The sequence below is a fragment of the Herpailurus yagouaroundi genome, unplaced genomic scaffold (genome assembly GCF_014898765.1).
Source record: "Herpailurus yagouaroundi ecotype Mexico unplaced genomic scaffold, PumYag 140, whole genome shotgun sequence".
Lineage (NCBI taxonomy): Eukaryota > Metazoa > Chordata > Mammalia > Carnivora > Felidae > Herpailurus > Herpailurus yagouaroundi.
In genome coordinates this window covers 51,493,903-51,512,721 of record NW_024412395.1, presented here as the reverse complement: position 1 = coordinate 51,512,721, position 18,819 = coordinate 51,493,903, and the positions used below count along the sequence as shown (strand labels likewise).

At 40.9% G+C, this 18,819-nt stretch overlaps 1 protein-coding gene across 1 annotated transcript in view; it reads right to left on the bottom strand.

The window, feature by feature from the left end:
• MYO3B (myosin IIIB) overlaps positions 1 to 18,819 on the bottom strand; it is a 434,070-nt gene that overhangs the window by 383,625 nt on the left and 31,626 nt on the right. The window contains exons 5-6 of the mRNA XM_040475346.1: positions 18,639 to 18,738; positions 15,537 to 15,613 (exon numbers count right to left, since the gene is read on the bottom strand). Of these exons, the coding sequence (XP_040331280.1) occupies positions 15,537 to 15,613; positions 18,639 to 18,738 (177 nt within the window). The remainder of the gene's footprint in view (positions 1 to 15,536; positions 15,614 to 18,638; positions 18,739 to 18,819) is intronic.

Below are 18,819 nucleotides of genomic sequence, written 5' to 3'. Positions count from 1 at the left end.
TTAATCTACCATTAACCGCATCATTTTTTTCTGTCTTAAAGGGGCCAGAGACTTGATGATCTCATCAAAGCGACCCTTGAGGTAAACAGAAGTAACCCAGGGTGAGGATTATAATCCTTATCTTTCTTCCCTCCCTGTCCACATCAATTTGTGGCACTCTTCAGAGAATCTATGTTGAAAATCTTCAGATTGGAATTAGAAAATCTGAACTCTTGGAGCACCTGGATGGCTCATTCGGTTAAGTATCCTACTCTGGCTCAGGTCATGATCTTGTGGTCCTTGAGTTCGAGCCCCATGTCAGGCTCTGTGATGACAGCTCAAGAGCCTGGAACCTGCTTTGGATTCTGTCTCCCTCTCTCTCTGCCCGTTCCCCACTAGCATGCACGCGCACACACGCGCGCGCTCTCTCTCTCTCTCTCTCTCTCTCTCTCTCAAAAATAAACGTTAAAAAATTAAAAAATTTTAAAAATAATAAAAGTCTGAATTCCATTATTTACTTCATTACTCCATTATTATAAATACAGCTGAGTGCCTTTGAGCAAGTCCCTTGAAAACTCTGAGCTGAGTGTCCTTAGTTATAGGGCTCTCACTTTCTACAAAGTGGCAAGGTGGTAATGAATGATCTCTGCTATCCCTCCTGCTCTCATACTCTATGGCTTTACAATTTCCAAGTAAGTGATTCTGGGACTGTTTTCAAACAGACAGGCTAACCTCTCCATGCAAATTAGCTAGAGTGAACAGATTATTCTGGGGTATGAACCAGAAGGCTGGAATTTTTTTGTCAGGAGATTTTATTGCCAATATTTTGTAAAAGGTCTTAAGGTCTACGAAAAGATGCTGGTTGCTGTGATAATGCCTATGTTAGGGAAGATGAGCTTCAGTGACAGAGCAATTGTTTGGATGCTGGTTAATGGAGCATATCCAGTTTCCTACCTTGAAATGCAAACTTACAGCTCTTCTAGTACACTTAGACCACACTGCTGCTTATTTTAGGAAGAGGAAAAGCACTAATGTTTGGATTACTAACAATATCTATGCATTAGAAGCCACAGTGCCCAATGGCCATAGCTACTTTAGCCAGAGGTGGGCTTGAGTCTCCCAAATGTGGGTCATTACCACCTTGGCTGCTAAAAACTTTTCTTTCTGGAAGGGCATGAGAACTAGAAATAAGTTTTCACTAAGAGTTTAGTTCCACTGGTCTTTGGAGCAAAGGCTGCCAGTCAACCCTCTTTTTTAGGGCAGTATTTTTTAGCCTTCTTCAGGCTAACGAGTTCCAAAGTTCCAAACTCTCTAAATCTGCCTGTCACTCCTCCCACCCCACAGAGGGAGCACCTCCTCCACTCTCCTGAAGGAGTTTATGGGGTAAAACTGTACCCACCACTTGATAACACAACTGCTTTGACAAATATCATCTCCTTGTCCACCCTTAGGCATAGAGTTGGTTGATTTCCATTGAGGATGGCTGACCCTTTCTTCAGTTACCAGGGGAATGACAGAAAAAACAACTGTCAGTAGCATCTGGATTGTAGGAAAGGTTTGTACCCCTGGTTGGTCAAAGAAAATCCCAGAGCCAGGCATCTTCATTGTGGTTCTCCATCCCCTCACTAGGTTACTTTAGCAAATTACCTAATCTCCCTGCACCTCTTCTTCCCATACAAACCAAGCAACCCCTTTCTCTGGGCCTTGTCTGAAGTACTGCTTATGAAAATGCTGGTTACCCACCGTTTTCTATGGCATCATAATGTTAGTTGTAGATATCACGGGGTCAATGATGCATGCATAACATCTATTTTATTTACTTCTTTAAACTTTTTGCAGTCTCTAAAATGCCTAGAGGGAGCATGAATTATTTCTATAACAAAAAAGAGCAAATATTGTCTGGTTTTTTTTGTCTTGAAAATGTGAATAAGTACTGCAAAGTTTGCTTCAATTTTCAAGGGAGTCTTTCTTTCAGAGTATTTGCTGGCTATTGAGATTCTTCATCAACAAGTTGGCACGTTAAAGGAGTGTCTTGGTCAGAACGCTAGGTTCCTGTGAGACTAATACAAAAGAGTTAAATTCGTTTCCCAACAATATCCCTTTTTATTGTAACCATGAGGCTGGGGTTACTACTCTCACTTTCTCAGGCCATCACCATCCCATAAAATGCCCCATGATTAGAGTTTCATTTCAGCCTAGGCCAAAACTAGGACTTGCTGATAAAGCTTTGAAGATAGGAGTGAGATCCACTTTCTATCTCCTACAAAAAGACTTGGGCTTTAGAACCTGAGGGAACAGTCTCTCCTCATCTCAAGGTATTCATTATCTGAAAAGAACACCTGTATTAGATTAGATGTAAAGGGGATAAAAGACAGTAACACATGAGCTCCTGCATTCAGAAAACCTAGATTTTTCCAACAAGATATTTAACTTATACCATGTATCAAATTATATATCAAAGAGCTGCTGGGCTGAAATCTCTTTCAATAATGTGATTTTAACCAATACTCTTAAGTAAATATTATAGAAGCACCATCTAACATAAGGAAAAAATATTCTACACTCTTATAAAAAATAACTTACCAAACTTAAAAAAACAATAGATCCTATTCAGACGATCTCATTTTCCCACTAATATTTTAAAATCTCACCAAAAATACAGTTAGGTTCGCCTTATTTGTTCTAATTTCTCATCTTACTAGAACTGATTGTGTGATCTACAATTATAACCAACGCTCTATATTAAAATTTCACTCAAGTACACAGGCAAAATGTTGTTATTTCAAGAGCTAAATTCAGCTTTGAAATCGGCAAGGCAAACAGACCTAAAGCTATTAATCCTTGGCTGACCTTGAGCCCAGAAATGCAGTCAACACACTGGCAAATAAGATGGGCTGAGAGGGAGGAAGGCAAATAGGTTTCCTAATTTTGCTTATGTAATTTATGCAGCATAATTGATACATGTTGTTGATCTTAAAGATTTCTAAAATAGAACTTATCTGGAATTAGAAATTTCAGTTATAAATATTCCAGTGGCAAATATTATTCATCAGCTTTACATACAAAAATCTTAAAGTGTTACAAGCTGAGATACTAAATAAACAAATGAAGTCTCTTCCCTTGGATGAAATATAACTTCAATGGAGGATATATTTGAGATTTGCTTAAATTTTTTTTCCAAAAAGGAGGTGGACTAGAAGAATTGAAATTGATGAGGTTGCCTTTTTTTTTTTTTTTTGGTTCTTTTATAAAACTCAAGGCTAGCATTAAATCTATATTTTGTACACTGAGAAATTGCCAAAAATAAGTTAAATTATACTGTCCTTACAAAATTCAAGAAGGTCTTTAATTAAAATATGATGTTCTACGAGACTTTGCTTAGGATTGTAAAATTCAGCTTATGCCTTTAGAGAAATAAAACAAGGTTCAAATTAATGCCTGTACAACACTAACTTCCCACCATGGTAGTAGAGGATAGAGGGGGACTGGTTCTGGGTTTTATGCCAGCACACAACAATTTTTGCATTTAAATTGCCCAAAACCAAGGGACGCCTGGGTGGCTCAGTCGGTTAAGCATCCGACTTCGGCTCAGGTCATGATCTCACGTTTCGGGAGTTCGAGTGCCGCAACAGGCTCTGTGCTGACAGCTCAGAGCCTGGAGCCTGCTTCAGATTCTGTGTCTCCCTCTCTCTCTGCCCCTCCCCCACTCACGCTCTGTCTCTGTCTCTCAAAAATAAATAAATGTTGGGGCGCCTGGGTGGCTCAGTCGGTTGAGCGTCCGACTTCAGCTCAGGTCATGATCTCGCGGTCCGTGAGTTTGAGCCCCGCGTCAGGCTCTGGGCTGATGGCTCAGAGCCTGGAGCCTGCTTCCGATTCTGTGTCTCCCTCTCTCTCTGCCCCTTCCCTGTTCATGCTCTGTCTCTCTCTGTCTCAAAAATAAATAAATGTTAAAAAAAAATTTTTTTTTAAATAAATAAATGTTAAAAAAAAGAAATTTAATTCCCCAAAACCCCAGAAATGTGTCACTTATTCCTAACTATGTGATAAGCCCCATATTCAAACTCAGGACCGATATTCACAAACTCCTTTATGAAAGATAAACCAGTGTGCCCCAATTTTTGTATGTGTCTTCAGTACTCAAAAGGTTCTGAATCCATGTGAGGACACAGCAAGAAGATGGCATCTATAAACCAGGAGGCTAGCAGGCCCTACCAGATACTGAATACGTTGACATGCTGATCTTGGACTTCCAGCCTCTAGAACTGTGAGAAATAAATGTCTGTTGTTTATTTAAAAAAAGAAAAAATGCTCTAAAGGAGCACATTTTCTTGGAAACCCAGGATAACCCCACTGCCCTCCTTTGTTCCAGCAGCTTCCCCTGCTGGATGGATGGATGAATGCTTAGAAGGGATCTTAGGATTCATTCAGCCGCCTTGGAAACTGAGGTCCCAGAGTAGGGAGACCTACTTGTCACACAGCTGGTTTGTGGCCACACCAGGAGCAAGCTCCATGGTTCCCCCACTAACTTCCCGACTGAGGCATCTCCTGAGAATTCTTACTAAACAGAGAACACTGGGTCATTGCCAAAGCCATTTCAGATAGCCACAGCCACAGTAACTTCCATACCGTGAACGTGTAAGCACACCTCCCACTCACGCAGGTAGATTTACTGCCACCTCTTGCTTCCTTGCTGCCCCTTTCCTTTGCCAGCCAATGCTCCATTTCTGCCACAGTACAGTTAAGGAAATAAAGAGCAGCAGTTCTACAATTCAGTTCATTTTACTGCTTTTTAGGCCAGTGAGGAAACAGATTGAGAAAGGTGAAGAAACTTGCCCAAAGTCACACAGCTAGTAAGTAATAGAACTGAAGCATGAGCCCACAAATTTTATTTGATTTGAAGCAAATCGAACAGAATATCTGAATGCTCTAACATTCATAAAGGCATATCTCTTTATTTGCAAGTAGTCTCTGGATTTTGTTATCTCATAGGCTGATATCACCATGCAAACCAGGATGCCCTTGGGAATGTCAAACATTCCTACCAGAGAGTGATTTCCTTTAACTTTCTAAAACTATAGACAGTATGGAAAAAACCTGGGACATAACAGAGCACCACAAATACTAGTCTTCCCACCCTCCACCTGATCCTACCTCGCCCTACCCCAAGGCTCCTCTAGGATCTCAATCCTAATGCTGAATGGGACCAGCCTGCCTTTGCTTCCTTCTGACAGCTCAGTGACCATCAGGCAAAAGACAAAAAGCAGAATTTGGCCTAGGCATGAATTCCCCTTCATGGGGCTGAGCCCCTCGGCCCTGGGCAGGGCAGTGGAGGCATTGATAAGAGGATAGCCACCAGGTAATTTGGGACTCGGAGCTCAGGAAGAGCTGAGGCCAGCTGTGACAATCCTTCAGCAAACACTTCTGCCCCATATGAGAACAGTTTGAGCCTTCTCACCTCCCCAGAAAGGGGTAGGAGGACAGCCTGCAGAGCTCCAAATGTTCACAGAGGCCAATATTTTGATGTTTCTTGCTCAGTACTGAGCAGGGGAAGGTGGGGTGGAGGGGATATGAGGCCTCTGCTCTGGGCCTCACATGCTTCTGCACGTCTGGAAGCTGAAGCTCTCAGAAGGAGTCCTATATTTAGACCCTCCAGGAGGAAGGAGACGATATGTCACCACCACCTCCAGGACCAGCCCCCCACCTCTGCACTGACATATGACACATGACTCAACTTCCCCTCAGAGCTCCAGCTGAGAGGGTATCTATTGGTGGAACTGAGGTTAAGGCTAGGGCCGCACTCAGTCATTTCACCCTTGCCCTGGGCCCTTCACCCCCCAGAACCCCAAGTATCTAGGCTGTGCTTCAAGGTTCTTCAAGGCAGAACCACTGTGGGAATACAGGCAGGGTCAGCCCAGAACAAGAAGGAAGGGAATCCCTCTGTTTCTTAGAAGCTGACATGCGAGTCTGAAGGGAATCAGGGAAGACAAGGCTACAGAATCTCTGGAATGAATGTTTTGGGGGAAGACACACAGGTCTACCAGCCAGTGATCCGGGTTCTAAACACCTCAGTTGAAACTCCTGACCAACCAAGGCCTGCATTTCTTACAGTGATGTGACTGGCACATGGGATCCCAATAATCCCCAGCCATTTAAAACCGAGTCCAGTAAAAATGGCCTTTTTTCATCACTTCACCCTTACTGAGAGAGACCATATCCTCATTATCAGAGGAACACCAGAGCCATGGAACATGTGAGCTAGAAGACACCTTTCCCTCTGTAAAATGTAAATGTTCTCTGAAAAACAGAAGAGACCTGGAAGCAGCAACTACCGAAGACAATCCTTTCTTCTTACAGATGAGATCAAGTTTAGGGAGGAGTGGTGTTCAGGCAGTATGTGCCATCATTTTTTAAAGCACTTAACATGCCAGGAACTGCACAAAACATGTTCAGTACATCATTTAATTTTGTCCTTTGAAACTGTTTTCTTTTCCCTTTCTCGTTTTACCTTTTTTAACTTCCCATCTTACTAATCATAAATAGTAGTAACTTGCTGGAGGTAAGTAGGTACCTATCATTTGCTCCCAGGTCTATGTGACTCCAAAATTTGTGCTCTTAACTTTTTTACCCAAACTGAAGCCATATTAAAATAACTGAACCACAGTTTTTTAAAATGAGTGGCAGACATAAACCTAAAATCCAAATATCCTAAATTCTGTTCTGAAGAACTTTGTCATTTTTTTCCCCAGATCCTTCCCTAGGGCATTAAGCATACTGGCTTTTAGTGTCATGTTGAAATATTACATTTTTATCAACATATTAGAAAGCATAATTCTTATATAAATAATTTAAAATTGAAAAGATTTATATCTTATCTGGTATGCTGGTGGTCACAATTAAACAGTTTGCTCTAGTATAGTGGTTAAGAGGAACAATTCTGGAGCTAAATAGCTGGGTTCAGGTCCTGGTGTCATCACATAATACCCTGCTCAAGAACAAGAATAGTACTTTCTGTAACTCATTTACTTCATCTAAAACATTGCATGGTAATAGCACGTACTTTATGGAGTTGTTGTGAGGATTATAAATGAACTAATTCATATAAAGCACTTAGTAACAAAAGATATCTACACTCTTATGTTTATTGCAGCATTATTTACAGCAGCCAAGATATGAAGCAACCCAAAAGTCAATCTATAGATGAATGGATAAAGAAGATGTGGTATTTACTGGGGCGCCTGGGTGGCGCAGTCGGTTAAGCGTCCGACTTCAGCCAGGTCACGATCTCGCGGTCCGGGAGTTCGAGCCCCACGTCGGGCTCTGGGCTGATGGCTCAGAGCCTGGAGCCTGTTTCCGATTCTGTGTCCCCCTCTCTCTCTGCCCCTCCCCCATTCATGCTCTGTCTCTCTCTGTCCCAAAAATAAATAAACGTTGAAAAAAAAAATTAAAAAAAAAAAAAAAGAAGATGTGGTATTTACAGACAATGGAGTATTACAAGGCAATAAAAAAGAATGAGCTCTTGCCATTTGTGACAACATGAATGGACCCAGAGGGTATTATGCTAAATGAAATAAGTCAGACAAATAAAGACAAATACCATATGATTTCACTTACAGGTGGAATCTAAAATACAAAAGAACAAGGGCGCCTGGGTGGCTCAGTTGGTTTAGCACAGCACAGAGACTGCTTGGGATTCTCTCCCTCCCTCTCTCTGCCCTTCACCTATTCTCTCTCAAAATAAATAAACTTAAAAAAAAATACAAAAGAACAAAGCATACACAAAGCCATAAATACAAACAACAAACTGGTGGTTGCCAGAGAGGAGAGGGATAGGGCAATGAGCAAAATGGGTGAAGGGAAATGGGAGGTACAGGTTCCAGCTATGGAATGAATAAGTCATTGGAATGAAAGGTACAGCATAGAGAATATAGTCAATGGTATTTTAATAGCATTGTATGGTGACAGATGGTAGCATAGTGACTGTGGTGAGCATAGCATAACATATAGAGTTGTTGAATCACTATATTGTACTCCTAAAATTAATATAACATTGTGTGTCAACTATATGTCAATAAAAAAATAAATAAATAAATTCCTTAAAAAAATAAAAAATAATGCACTTAGTACCTGGTGACTAGTAAGCACTCAATAAATGCTAACACTTATCTGGGGACCAAACCCATTAGCTAGAGCTTAGGGAACAAAAAAATGATAATAACGACAGTAATAACATTTTAGTTCTATAGTGTTTTATGGCTTTCTGAGCCCTTTGACACAAAATATCTCATTTGTCATCTCTCGTCTTGGCATGCCAAAGGAAATAGCATTATCGTATCATTTAGCTAGGAAAGGCATAATTAATGAAGGCAAGAGTGGTTGCAAAAAGCCTGTGATATTTCTGCATTGGTGTAAGCTTGTTGTTATGGCAACCGTCCCCTGCCAACGACCCTTTTCCAAGCAGAGAAAAAGACCCAGTTTTGAAGCCGTCACAGCACATCTGTTTCTCTGCTCAGCTGATTAGCTCTTGTTTGCAACAATGAGCAGATGGAAGTAAAAACAAAAAAAAAAAAATTTTTTTTTTCTAAAAAAGAAGCAAATGTTTACTTTATCCACAAGTCTGCTTTCTGATACAGAAACAGACCTTTAGCAGTTTTAGTAAGATGCCAAGTAAACTGAATCCTTAATATATGGGTTGCTTCTCTCAGTGGTAGGACTACAAAGTGTAGTCAACTACAAATTACAGGTGACAGGTCCTTCACGTATGTCTTTTAAAATGATGTGTCTCACACTCCAGTTTCAGAGTATTCTTCCGCTATATCTCTGCAGGTCTTTGTTGTTTGAGCTGTCTCAGCACACATTTTCCACACTGAACACTCTGTGTGAATACATTAAAGTGAAAGAGTACAAGGCTGGTGGGCTAGGAAACCTGAATTCTAGAACCAAGACTGAACTATCTGAACTATCACAGAGAATAGCCTCTCCCTGCCTTAGTTTCCTCATCTGTCAAATGGGACTTGCATGCCCATGCTCTTGGAAAAGCCAAACCATTCCTCTACTTACGAGGTATGTGAATTCGGGCCTGACATCTCCTATGCACTTCTTTGAGCCTCACTTTCCTCAGTGGTAAAATGGAGAAAATAATGTCTAATATAGAATCAAATAAAATAATGTGTTAAATATCCTTATCCTAGTTCCTGATACATTGATGGGTCCTCAGCAAGTGCAAGTTTCCTTCCCACCATACGCATGTTTAGCAGGTACAATATTCAAACTGTCTGACATTCAGCTGGAGCTCTTCCTTGAGGTCCCCTGCTTGCCAGACATTACCTGCAGGTGTTAGACCATTAGGAGATCTGGGCTCCCAGGGAAAGAGACAGGCACCTCTGGTGGCCGAGGAGCACTCAAGGGGCCCTGGATGCCAACCACTTACCATCCAGAATGGAAGTCTTTCAAAAATTTCCTAATCAGCACAGCCACACCTATGCATACCAGTTACTATAAGGCATAATTTTAACACAGTCCACAAATGTCCCCCATAAAAACAATAATGACAACTTTGGTCCTTTTTGTTTAGTTTCAGTCATTTACAACATTCAGTTTAATTCTTTGCTATGTGTGATGGTGGGAAAGGAAGATGGAGGATCAGTTCCCCCAACTACCCCCCCTCTACCATCATCATAAATAAACATAAAGTAGGCTTGTGTCCCTTTTTGCTACAGCCCAGGATATTACCAGGCAAGTATATGATGCAAACACTAGCTGAGCAATACCAATTCTGACAATGGGCATGGGTTCCAGTTCAGTGAGTCAAACATACAGATAGATTCTGGTCACTGTTACTCACCTACCTACTCAGTGTCCCTGGGAACACAGCCTGGCAGAGGCTTGGATTCTTACATATAAAGGCAATATAATCATGCCTAACTGGCATCCTCACAGGTAGGTGTGAGCACTAAAAAAATATATTTGTAGGGGCACCTGGGTGGCCCAGTCAGTTAGACATCCGACTTCAGCTCTGGTCATGATCTCAAAGTTCACAAGTTCGAGCTGTGCGTCAGGCTCTGTGCTGACAGCTCAGAGCCTGGAGCCTGCTTTGGATTCTGTGTCTCCTTCTCTCTCTGCCCTCCCCCACTCACACTCTGTCTCTCTCTCTCTCAAAAATAAATAAACATTTAAAAAAATATATCTGTGAAAGTTCTATGCAAATGTGCAACACTATTATGCATATTATTTATTATAAGAAATTGGCTGTCAGGAGATAGTAGAGGAGAAAAGAGACAATAAACATAGCTAATGGGAAGACTGTATTAAAAAAATATACATGTCTAAGATATAGGCTAAAGTAAGAGTCCAGGAGACCAGAGGCTCAACGTATACAGAGGGTTGAGGGAGGTCACCAGAGCCAAACATCTCAGGAGATAATAAAAAAATTCTTGGCCAGAGATCAGGTAGGACAGAACAGAATTCTGAAGGTGTTAAGCCCCCATGTGGGAAGGCAATATGTTATGCTTAGTACATCCAGTAAGAACGATGTTTGCCTTAAACACCTGAGGCTGAGAGAGAACAATATGTATGTGTGTGCACACTCATGCGTGCATGTGTAGACAGTCAAAGCTGAACTCTCTAAGCTAATACCTGTAACATGCAAACCTGACCTGTAGGTTCCAAATGACTGATTGATTGCCCTGGAAACTTGAATTACTTACTACAAAGCAGGGGTGCTAAGTATTTGGAGGGCTGTTATGGGTTGAATTGTGTTTCCAAAAAAAATATTTTAAAGTGCTAACCCTCAGAACCTCAGAATGAAAACTTACTTGAAAATAGTTGCTACAGGTGTAATTAGTTAAGATGAGGTCATACTGGAGTAGGGTGAGCCCCTAATACAATATGACTGGCGACCTTATAAGAAGATGGCCATGTTAAGGCAGAGACAAAGAGAGTGCCATGTGACTACAAAGCCAGATATTAGAGTTATGCAGCCACAGGCCAAAGAATACCAGATTGCCAGCAAACTGCTAGAAGCTAAGAAGAAGCCAGAAAGGATCTTGGAGGCTTCAGAGGGAGCACAGCCCTGCTGACACCCTGATTTTGGACTTCTAGCCTCCAGAACGAGGAGATAATAATTTTCTGTTGTTTTAAGCCAAGTTGGTACTACTTTGTTATGGCAGTCCTAGAAAACTAGTATGGAGTGGACAGTCCTTGACTCCAGGACAGGAGAAGAACCCTCTTTAACTTCTTGGCTGACCACATGATCAGCCTCATGGAAGTAAAGGGGGGTGTCTATTTGTACCAAGAGTACTTTCACTGGTGGCTACTGGAATGCTGGAGCTACTACTGCCCCTCAGATACTCACAGGCAATGTTGTCACGACTGCCTCCAAGACAGTCCCCAACAGTGAAGCCATGCAGCTTGCAGCAGTCACAGCCTGGATTTTGATGGCTTTACTGAGCTGCTGAACCAACACACTCTGCAACCACCTACCTCTTGCCTTCCCTGGGTCGCAGTATGTTACCAATATACTCAGTTTATAAAAAATTGTACTGATCTTGACTTTTATTGATTTATTTTTTTGATCTTGACTTTCAGATTAACCCTTTTACTACGCTAGGCAGTATTTCCCCAGGAGCATTGTTTCCAAGTACTATCACCCTAAGAGCACTCCCTAGAATTTTTCTTATTCTATATGGCTGAGCTGATACCACTTTTACCCAGTATTTTTCAACTTTAGTAGTATCCAAATGAGACACTGAGAGGAAATAAGTGGAGAGTGTTGACAACGTAAGAGTCAGTTCACACTACAACTTTGAGCTGTCCCAGTGAACTATGCGTTTGGACTGCTCATCAACATTTGGTTGTGGTATGGTCACATTCCATTAGCTACCTGGTTTGTAGTACAGCCTATTTGAATTAAATATTGAAGTTACTCAAGCTGGTGAAATAAAAATGGAAACAAAATTGGGAAAAGAATAATTCGGTTCCATTTCTCAGAATTAAACAGGATCAAGGATCTTTCAGCTGCATTTTCAAAATAAAAGCACTGGTCACCTGCAATGATTTCATTCCCCTGGTATTGCCATTGTGTACATTGTTGCCATATTTAATCTAAACACCACTTATTCACACTAGAGAAGTAAATGTATATTAAGATCAATATGCTATGCAGGCCATCACTTGAAGACAATGTTCATTTCAACCACTACTGATTATACTTCCAAGGACTGCTCTTGACCCAAAGCCTTGCTCACCAGGGAGAGCACACGTTTGTGGAATTGAACTGACTAATGGAAGACTGTTCCTGTGGACATATTTAGGGAGAAATAGGAAGCAAAAAGAAGCCTTGTTGGAAAAAGTAATTCTCCATTTAGAAAAAAAAATGTGATAGGGGTTGCCTAGGGGCTCAGTTGGTTACGCCTCCGACTCTTGGTTTTGGCTCAGGTCATGATCTGACGATTTGGGAGTTTGAGTCCCATGTCACGTGAGACCAGGCTCCACATCACACCGCAATGACAGTACAGAGCCTGCTTAGGATTCTCTCTCTCCCTCTCTGTCTGCCCTTCTCTGCTCACTCTTTCTGTCAATCAAAATAAATAAATATACTTCTAAAAAAAAATAAGAAAATAAAAATGTGAGGATTGTGCAGGCTTGAGTCCCAAGAACTGCAGCCTAGAACTCAGAGCATACTGGGCACCAGCACACATCCTGAGACAGTCTTTGAGGCATGCACGAGCAATTGGGCACTTGCTCCTGAAAGGCACTGTTGAGGTTTCCACACCGCAATCTGCGTACTCCTCAACTTGACCACTACAGCAGGTAAGATGGGTTTTCCCTGGTGATAACACAACCAGCTCCAGACAATCTGGGCAACAGAAGCTCACCACAGACCACAAAACTGCCCCTTACAGAAACAGTCCACATGTTTTATTCAACGTGGCTAAAACTGAGAAGCCACAAACACCTCATGAGAAACGTACGAAGCCAAAGGCAGGCTTCTTTTACATTGTGTGATTCTAAGAACACCAGCTTGCTGTTAGAACAAGAACAACATCTTCTGTGTTATGCCACCCTAAATGTGAGTGGAGTAGCCTCAGTTATGCTTTCCTTCAATAACAGATCAATCAAAATCTACAGAGAAATTTTTTAATACTAGTTGTAAAGCCTCCTCAAACTACCCTCCAATTTCATCTTCTCCTTTGGCTTTTTTTTAACCAATGGATTCATTCATCCAATAGAGGCTTATGAGCACCTACTCTGTATCAAGCACCATGCTGAGAGCTAGACATCCTAAGACCCTACCAACACTTACAATGGGGTGATCATAGTATACTAATGGAGACTAAAAGGTTGCAGTGGAAACTTAGGGATAGGAGCCTCAGTGTCAGCCATGCATTAGGGAAGGTTTCTTAGGGGATAGAGATGCATTTGAGCTGAGACTTGAAGACTGAGAAGGAATTTTTCAGGGGTCTGAGGCCTAATCCAGAAGATATAGCAATGCGTGGAAGGGTCAAGATGGATTTGGGATGAAGCTGTTCACTACTGTTGAGGCTTAAGAACAAGTAAATTGGGGAAGAGTAACCTGAGATGAGACTGGACAGGTAGACAGGGGCTGGAATATGAAGGGCTCTGTTTACCATCCAAAGGAGTTTTGACTCTGTCCTGCAGTGTTACTCAAAGTAGGTTCACAAGGTCCCTATGAAAATTCTTATGTTTTTGTTTCTGCTGCAATGATGACTTTATTAGTAATAAAATCAGAGAACAGTGATAAAAACATATTCCAAATATGGATGACCATTTGCCTCACAATTTCAGTGCCTGTATTTATGTTTATTATTAAGTTGGCATAAGCCAAGAGACATGTACCAGTTAGAGACCAAAAGGAGATGCTGTTTGAACAAAGATCACCCTAGCTGAAATAAAGTGGTGGGTCACCACATGGTACAGTACTAAGTTTGACAAAATAACTCAAAGTAATTTATACTGTCACACTCTGAAACATACTTACACTGCAAAGGACAACTGAGCTTCACAAAACAGTGTCATTTGTCTCATTAAATTAAAGGTACTTACTTGAATGATACTGGCTTTGTAGTTTTTTTATAACACATTTTTTCCTTTTAGGTACATAGCTCTATAAATATAAGCAATAAGGAGTTTATATCTAGTTTCATGTTTTTTAAATCCTACTTAAGAAACATTTAAGATTTAAGTAAACCCTGGAATCTACAGGCGTTTTCTTTTTCTCTAAAACGAGCCTGTCCATTACCCAAGTATGAAAGAGAGGACCATAGACAATGGCGAGCCACTGAAAAACTATGAGCATATTGATGTGAACTGATTACTGTGTTAGGAGACCTCCCGTACAGTCACACAGAGGAAAGACAGCCATGGGGACAGAATAGATAGAAAGACCTCTAACGAGATGACTGCCTGAGTCCTCTTATTAAAAGCACCCATTTGCTTAATCCCAGAGACCGGCTCAGGGCACAGGCCTCAGTATGGTGAATTAAATGCTGACCTGGCAAGCAAAGCTGTATCAGTATTTCAGGGTATGCCTTATCTAGTTGGAAAATTCCCCAAACTTCTACATGCATCATCTCACAGAGGGTTCTGTGACGATGCCAGAACCAAATTGGGGTCAAATCCCAGGTTTTGCTAGAGAGCCAAAAAAGTACTCAAGAGAAGTTGCTATGTACCTGGTAGCAAAAAACAACCAGGACTTCTTCTGTATATAGTGCTGTAATCCATTTGGAACTGAAATCTTTCTCTTTATCAATAAGCCATGTGTTTGTGGGGCTGCATCTATCCAGGGAAGGCAACTTTTTCTAATTTACACAAAGGCTGGGTAAACTCGCAAGCCATGACCCTTGGAAAGGGCTGCATCTTCTGGGGGGGATACTTTTTTCTAATTGCATGAAGGTACCCTATGGGTTAGCTGTGACTAAATCCTGCGTTTTTTGAGATTATGTGTCATCATTATCACTGACCAAAGCAGAACTTACAGTTCTGAAAATTTTGTGAAGTATATGACTTCCCCATAAAAAGGCACAGTATTGGGGCGCCTGGGTGGTGCAGTCGGTTAAGCGTCTGACTTCAGCCAGGTCACGATCTCGCGGTCCGGGAGTTCGAGCCCCGCATCAGGCTCTGGGCTGATGGCTCAGAGCCTGGAGCCTGTTTCCGATTCTGTGTCTCCCTCTCTCTCTGCCCCTCCCCCATTCACGCTCTGTCTCTCTCTGTCCCAAAAATAAAATAAAAACGTTGAAAAAAAATTTTTTTAAAAAAGGCACAGTATCGGGGCGCCTGGGTGGCGCAGTCGGTTAAGCGTCCGACTTCAGCCAGGTCACGATCTCGCGGTCCGTGAGTTCGAGCCCCGCGTCGGGCTCTGGGCTGATGGCTCAGAGCCTGGAGCCTGTTTCTGATTCTGTGTCTCCCTCTCTCTCTGCCCCTTCCCCGTTCATGCTCTGTCTCTCTCTGTCCCAAAAAAATAAATAAAAACGTTAAAAAAAAAAAAAAAAAGGCACAGTATCAAGCTACTCAACAAACACAAATAAGTGCCTTCTGATTACCTCAGGGGCCATCCAGAACGGGGTGCCAACAGATGTGTTTCTCCGTAGACGTGTACTGGTGAGCTGAGCTGAGACACCTATAGGAAAAGGGTATCGTAATTCATCAGTGAGCAGAGGATGATGCTAGACCAGAGGCTGGCAAACTTCTTCCATCAACGGTCAGAGAGTCGATAGGTTTTGCGAGCCACATGGTCTCCATCAGAACTACTCAACCCTGCCCGTGGAGAGCAAAAAGCAGCCACAGACAACACAGAAACAAATAAGTACAGCTGTGTTGCCATAAAAATTTATTTATGGATGCATATAATTTTCACGTCATAAAATATTCTTTTCATTTTTTTCCCCCAATCATTTAAAAATGTAGAAGCCATTCTTCTCTCACATGTCATACAACAGGAGGCAGATCAGATTCAGCTGAGACACCGTACTTTGCCAACCACTATGTGGAAACATTTACCACTCTACCCAAACCACTAGAATAGTTTGTTTTCCTAATAAATGTTCCTATCTATAGTGCTGCAAAATTGGAATCAAAAGAAAATATCAAGAACTAAACTCAAAATATCTTCCTATTATATTTCCAAAATATTCCAGGTGATTTCTTTCTTAAAGTGGTGCTTCTTTTTACAGAGGAAGAAAATTGGCATGTATTATCTATAATAGAGTATCAGTGTAGACATAAAAACTTTTTAGTCCCTTATCTTACCTAGAAGCCTGGAAACCTGGCAAGACAACCATGTCAAATGGAAAAAAAGCTGACTAATAATATTATTATCTAGGACTCAGTGCTGAGGACCTGAATTTTAATGTAATTCCAATGTATTTTATCTATTTTAGTCTTCAGACAGCTCTCTTCTCTATACAAAAGGGAGTGAAGTAGAAGCACAGATGTGTTGGATTAGTAGTCAGAAGACTTGTTTTCCATCCCAATTATGCCTTTTCCTAATTGTATGACCTCAAACAGACTCCCTCACTCTGAGCCTCAATTTTCTTATCCTCAAACTGGAGATAATGATACCTGTCACACCTAATGCCAGGGTTCTTCTTCTTCTTCTTCTTCTTCTTCTTCTTCTTCTTTTTTAAATAAATTTTTTAAAGTTTGTTTTTATTTGAGAGAAAGACAGAGGGCAAGCAGGGGAGGGACAGAGACAAGGTGACAGAATCCCCGGCAGGCTCCACACTGCCAGTACTGAGCCCAATGTGGGGCTCAAACTCATGAATCGTGAGATCATGACCTGAGCTGAAGTCAAGAGTCAGACGCTTAACCAACTGAGTTACCGAGGTGCTTCCATAAGGGTTCTTCTTAAAGATCAAATACGAAAATAAATGTGAAATATTTTATAAATTGTACAGTATTTTACAAATATAAGGTATTCTTTTATACCAAGCAGAAATCTAATGTAGGGGTGCCTGGGTGGCTCAGTTAGTTAAGCATCCAACTCTTGGTTTCAGCTCAGGTCATGATCTCATGGTTCATGAGTTCAAGCCTGTCAGCATGGAGTCTGCTTGGGATTCTCTCTCTCTCCCCCTCTCTCTCTGCCCCTCTCTGACTCATGCTCTCTCTCTTTCTCTCTCAAAATAAATAAATAAGCTTAAAAAAATAAAAAATAAAAAAAATCTTTAATTAAAAAACAAAAGAAATCTAATGCAGCCCTTAACATAATGACAAACATTGTCATTAATGCTTGTTGGTGATGAGAACTTAAAAACCTGAATCAGGCACAGATTTGCCAAGGACCCATGCCTTGCTCTGGGTGGGTGGTTGTACTGGATGCTTGCATTGTCTTTATTAGAAATCAAAAGAGGACTCTCTAAACTCTATTGACCATGGATAATTTGTTATTTTGCCATGTTCTCTACTGTGATTTTGCTTAAAGAAAAAACTAGACTTTCCTGTTTTTAATTGCTAGAAATTCCTTTTCCAGCAACTGGAAGTTTAGGAACCTTCTATTGGAAGATAGGAGACTCATTTCAAATCACAAAACTGGTAAGCAGATAAATCAGCATTAATCCCCATCCTCATCCTTCTAGGCTCTTTCCCTCGCAATACATTCACTGCCCTTGGGATTATGTGTAAAATGCATCTCTGATGTTATCCATAGCACATTCATAAGGTTACACCACTCCTTATTCAGAAAGAGGAGCATAAGACTTGAACAAAGTGCCCCTTTGCTGTTTTTCTTTGCTTGTTGTTCTTTTAGTAAATAGATCAATACACCTAAAGTAACTCCATTTATTTTTGAGAAATTTCTTCTGAGCTAATCATTCACATTTTAACACTGAATTCTTACTTAACAAAAATATAATGCATATTCAAAATAATCAATCTTTTCTCCTATTTTTTGACTTTGATAAAGAACATTTTAAAAAGTGCTTCTGTAAATGTTTTCTCATTATTTGTAATAATCATACTGAAGTACTAACTGTTGTTGAACACATTTAGAAGATTAAACCATTCAATAAACTTAAAAAGGAAAACCAAATGGTTTGATGGTTTGTGACTATCAATACATGAGTGTTGCAAGGAGATATTTAATAGGTCTCTGGCCTTAGGTGATATTGCTCTGCATTTCCTCTCACATTTCCATTTCCTCTTAATGTTTCCAGTTCAACCAGCCTCACATGTAGCAGCAATAATCACAATTTAGAGGGATGTTAGCTCCCAGACCCAAAGGACTATTTTACCTTCTGCTCACTGGGAATAAGTGTGCCTGAGGCTAGAAAAAGTCATTTGAAAGACCAAACTGCTTTCTCTTTTCATATGCAAAAGAAGAAATGACGAAATGTAAATTATAGACAATCGCCCTGAGATGCAAAGTTCTTCCCAGAAAACCAAAAAGTTTTTCTATCAAATTCTTCTTTTAAAACACTTTTATTTTCTATCTTTAATAAAACTGCTTCTAAAGCTGAAAATAGATTAACAAACAGCATCTCCTAGGGTGATCCATCTGGTAACCCCCCCACTCTCCAGTCTGTGTTTGACTGGAAAAGTCCCTCAGCCTATGGGATAGCAGAGAGGCCCCAGTCTTCTGAGATTCCAATAAATTGTCGCCTTGGGCTAAACTGCACACATCAAGAAAACAAACGACAAGCAGTCATTACCAAAGTCAACGAGCTTAACTCCTCCTTCTGTTGTCAGAAGAATGTTATTCCCCTTGACGTCACGGTGGATGATTCGGTTATTGTGCAAATGCTGAAGGCCCTGCATGGCATCCCACCATGACCAAACAACAGGAAAGAGAAAGGGTAAATTTGAATGGTTATTTAAGACAATTTTTACCCT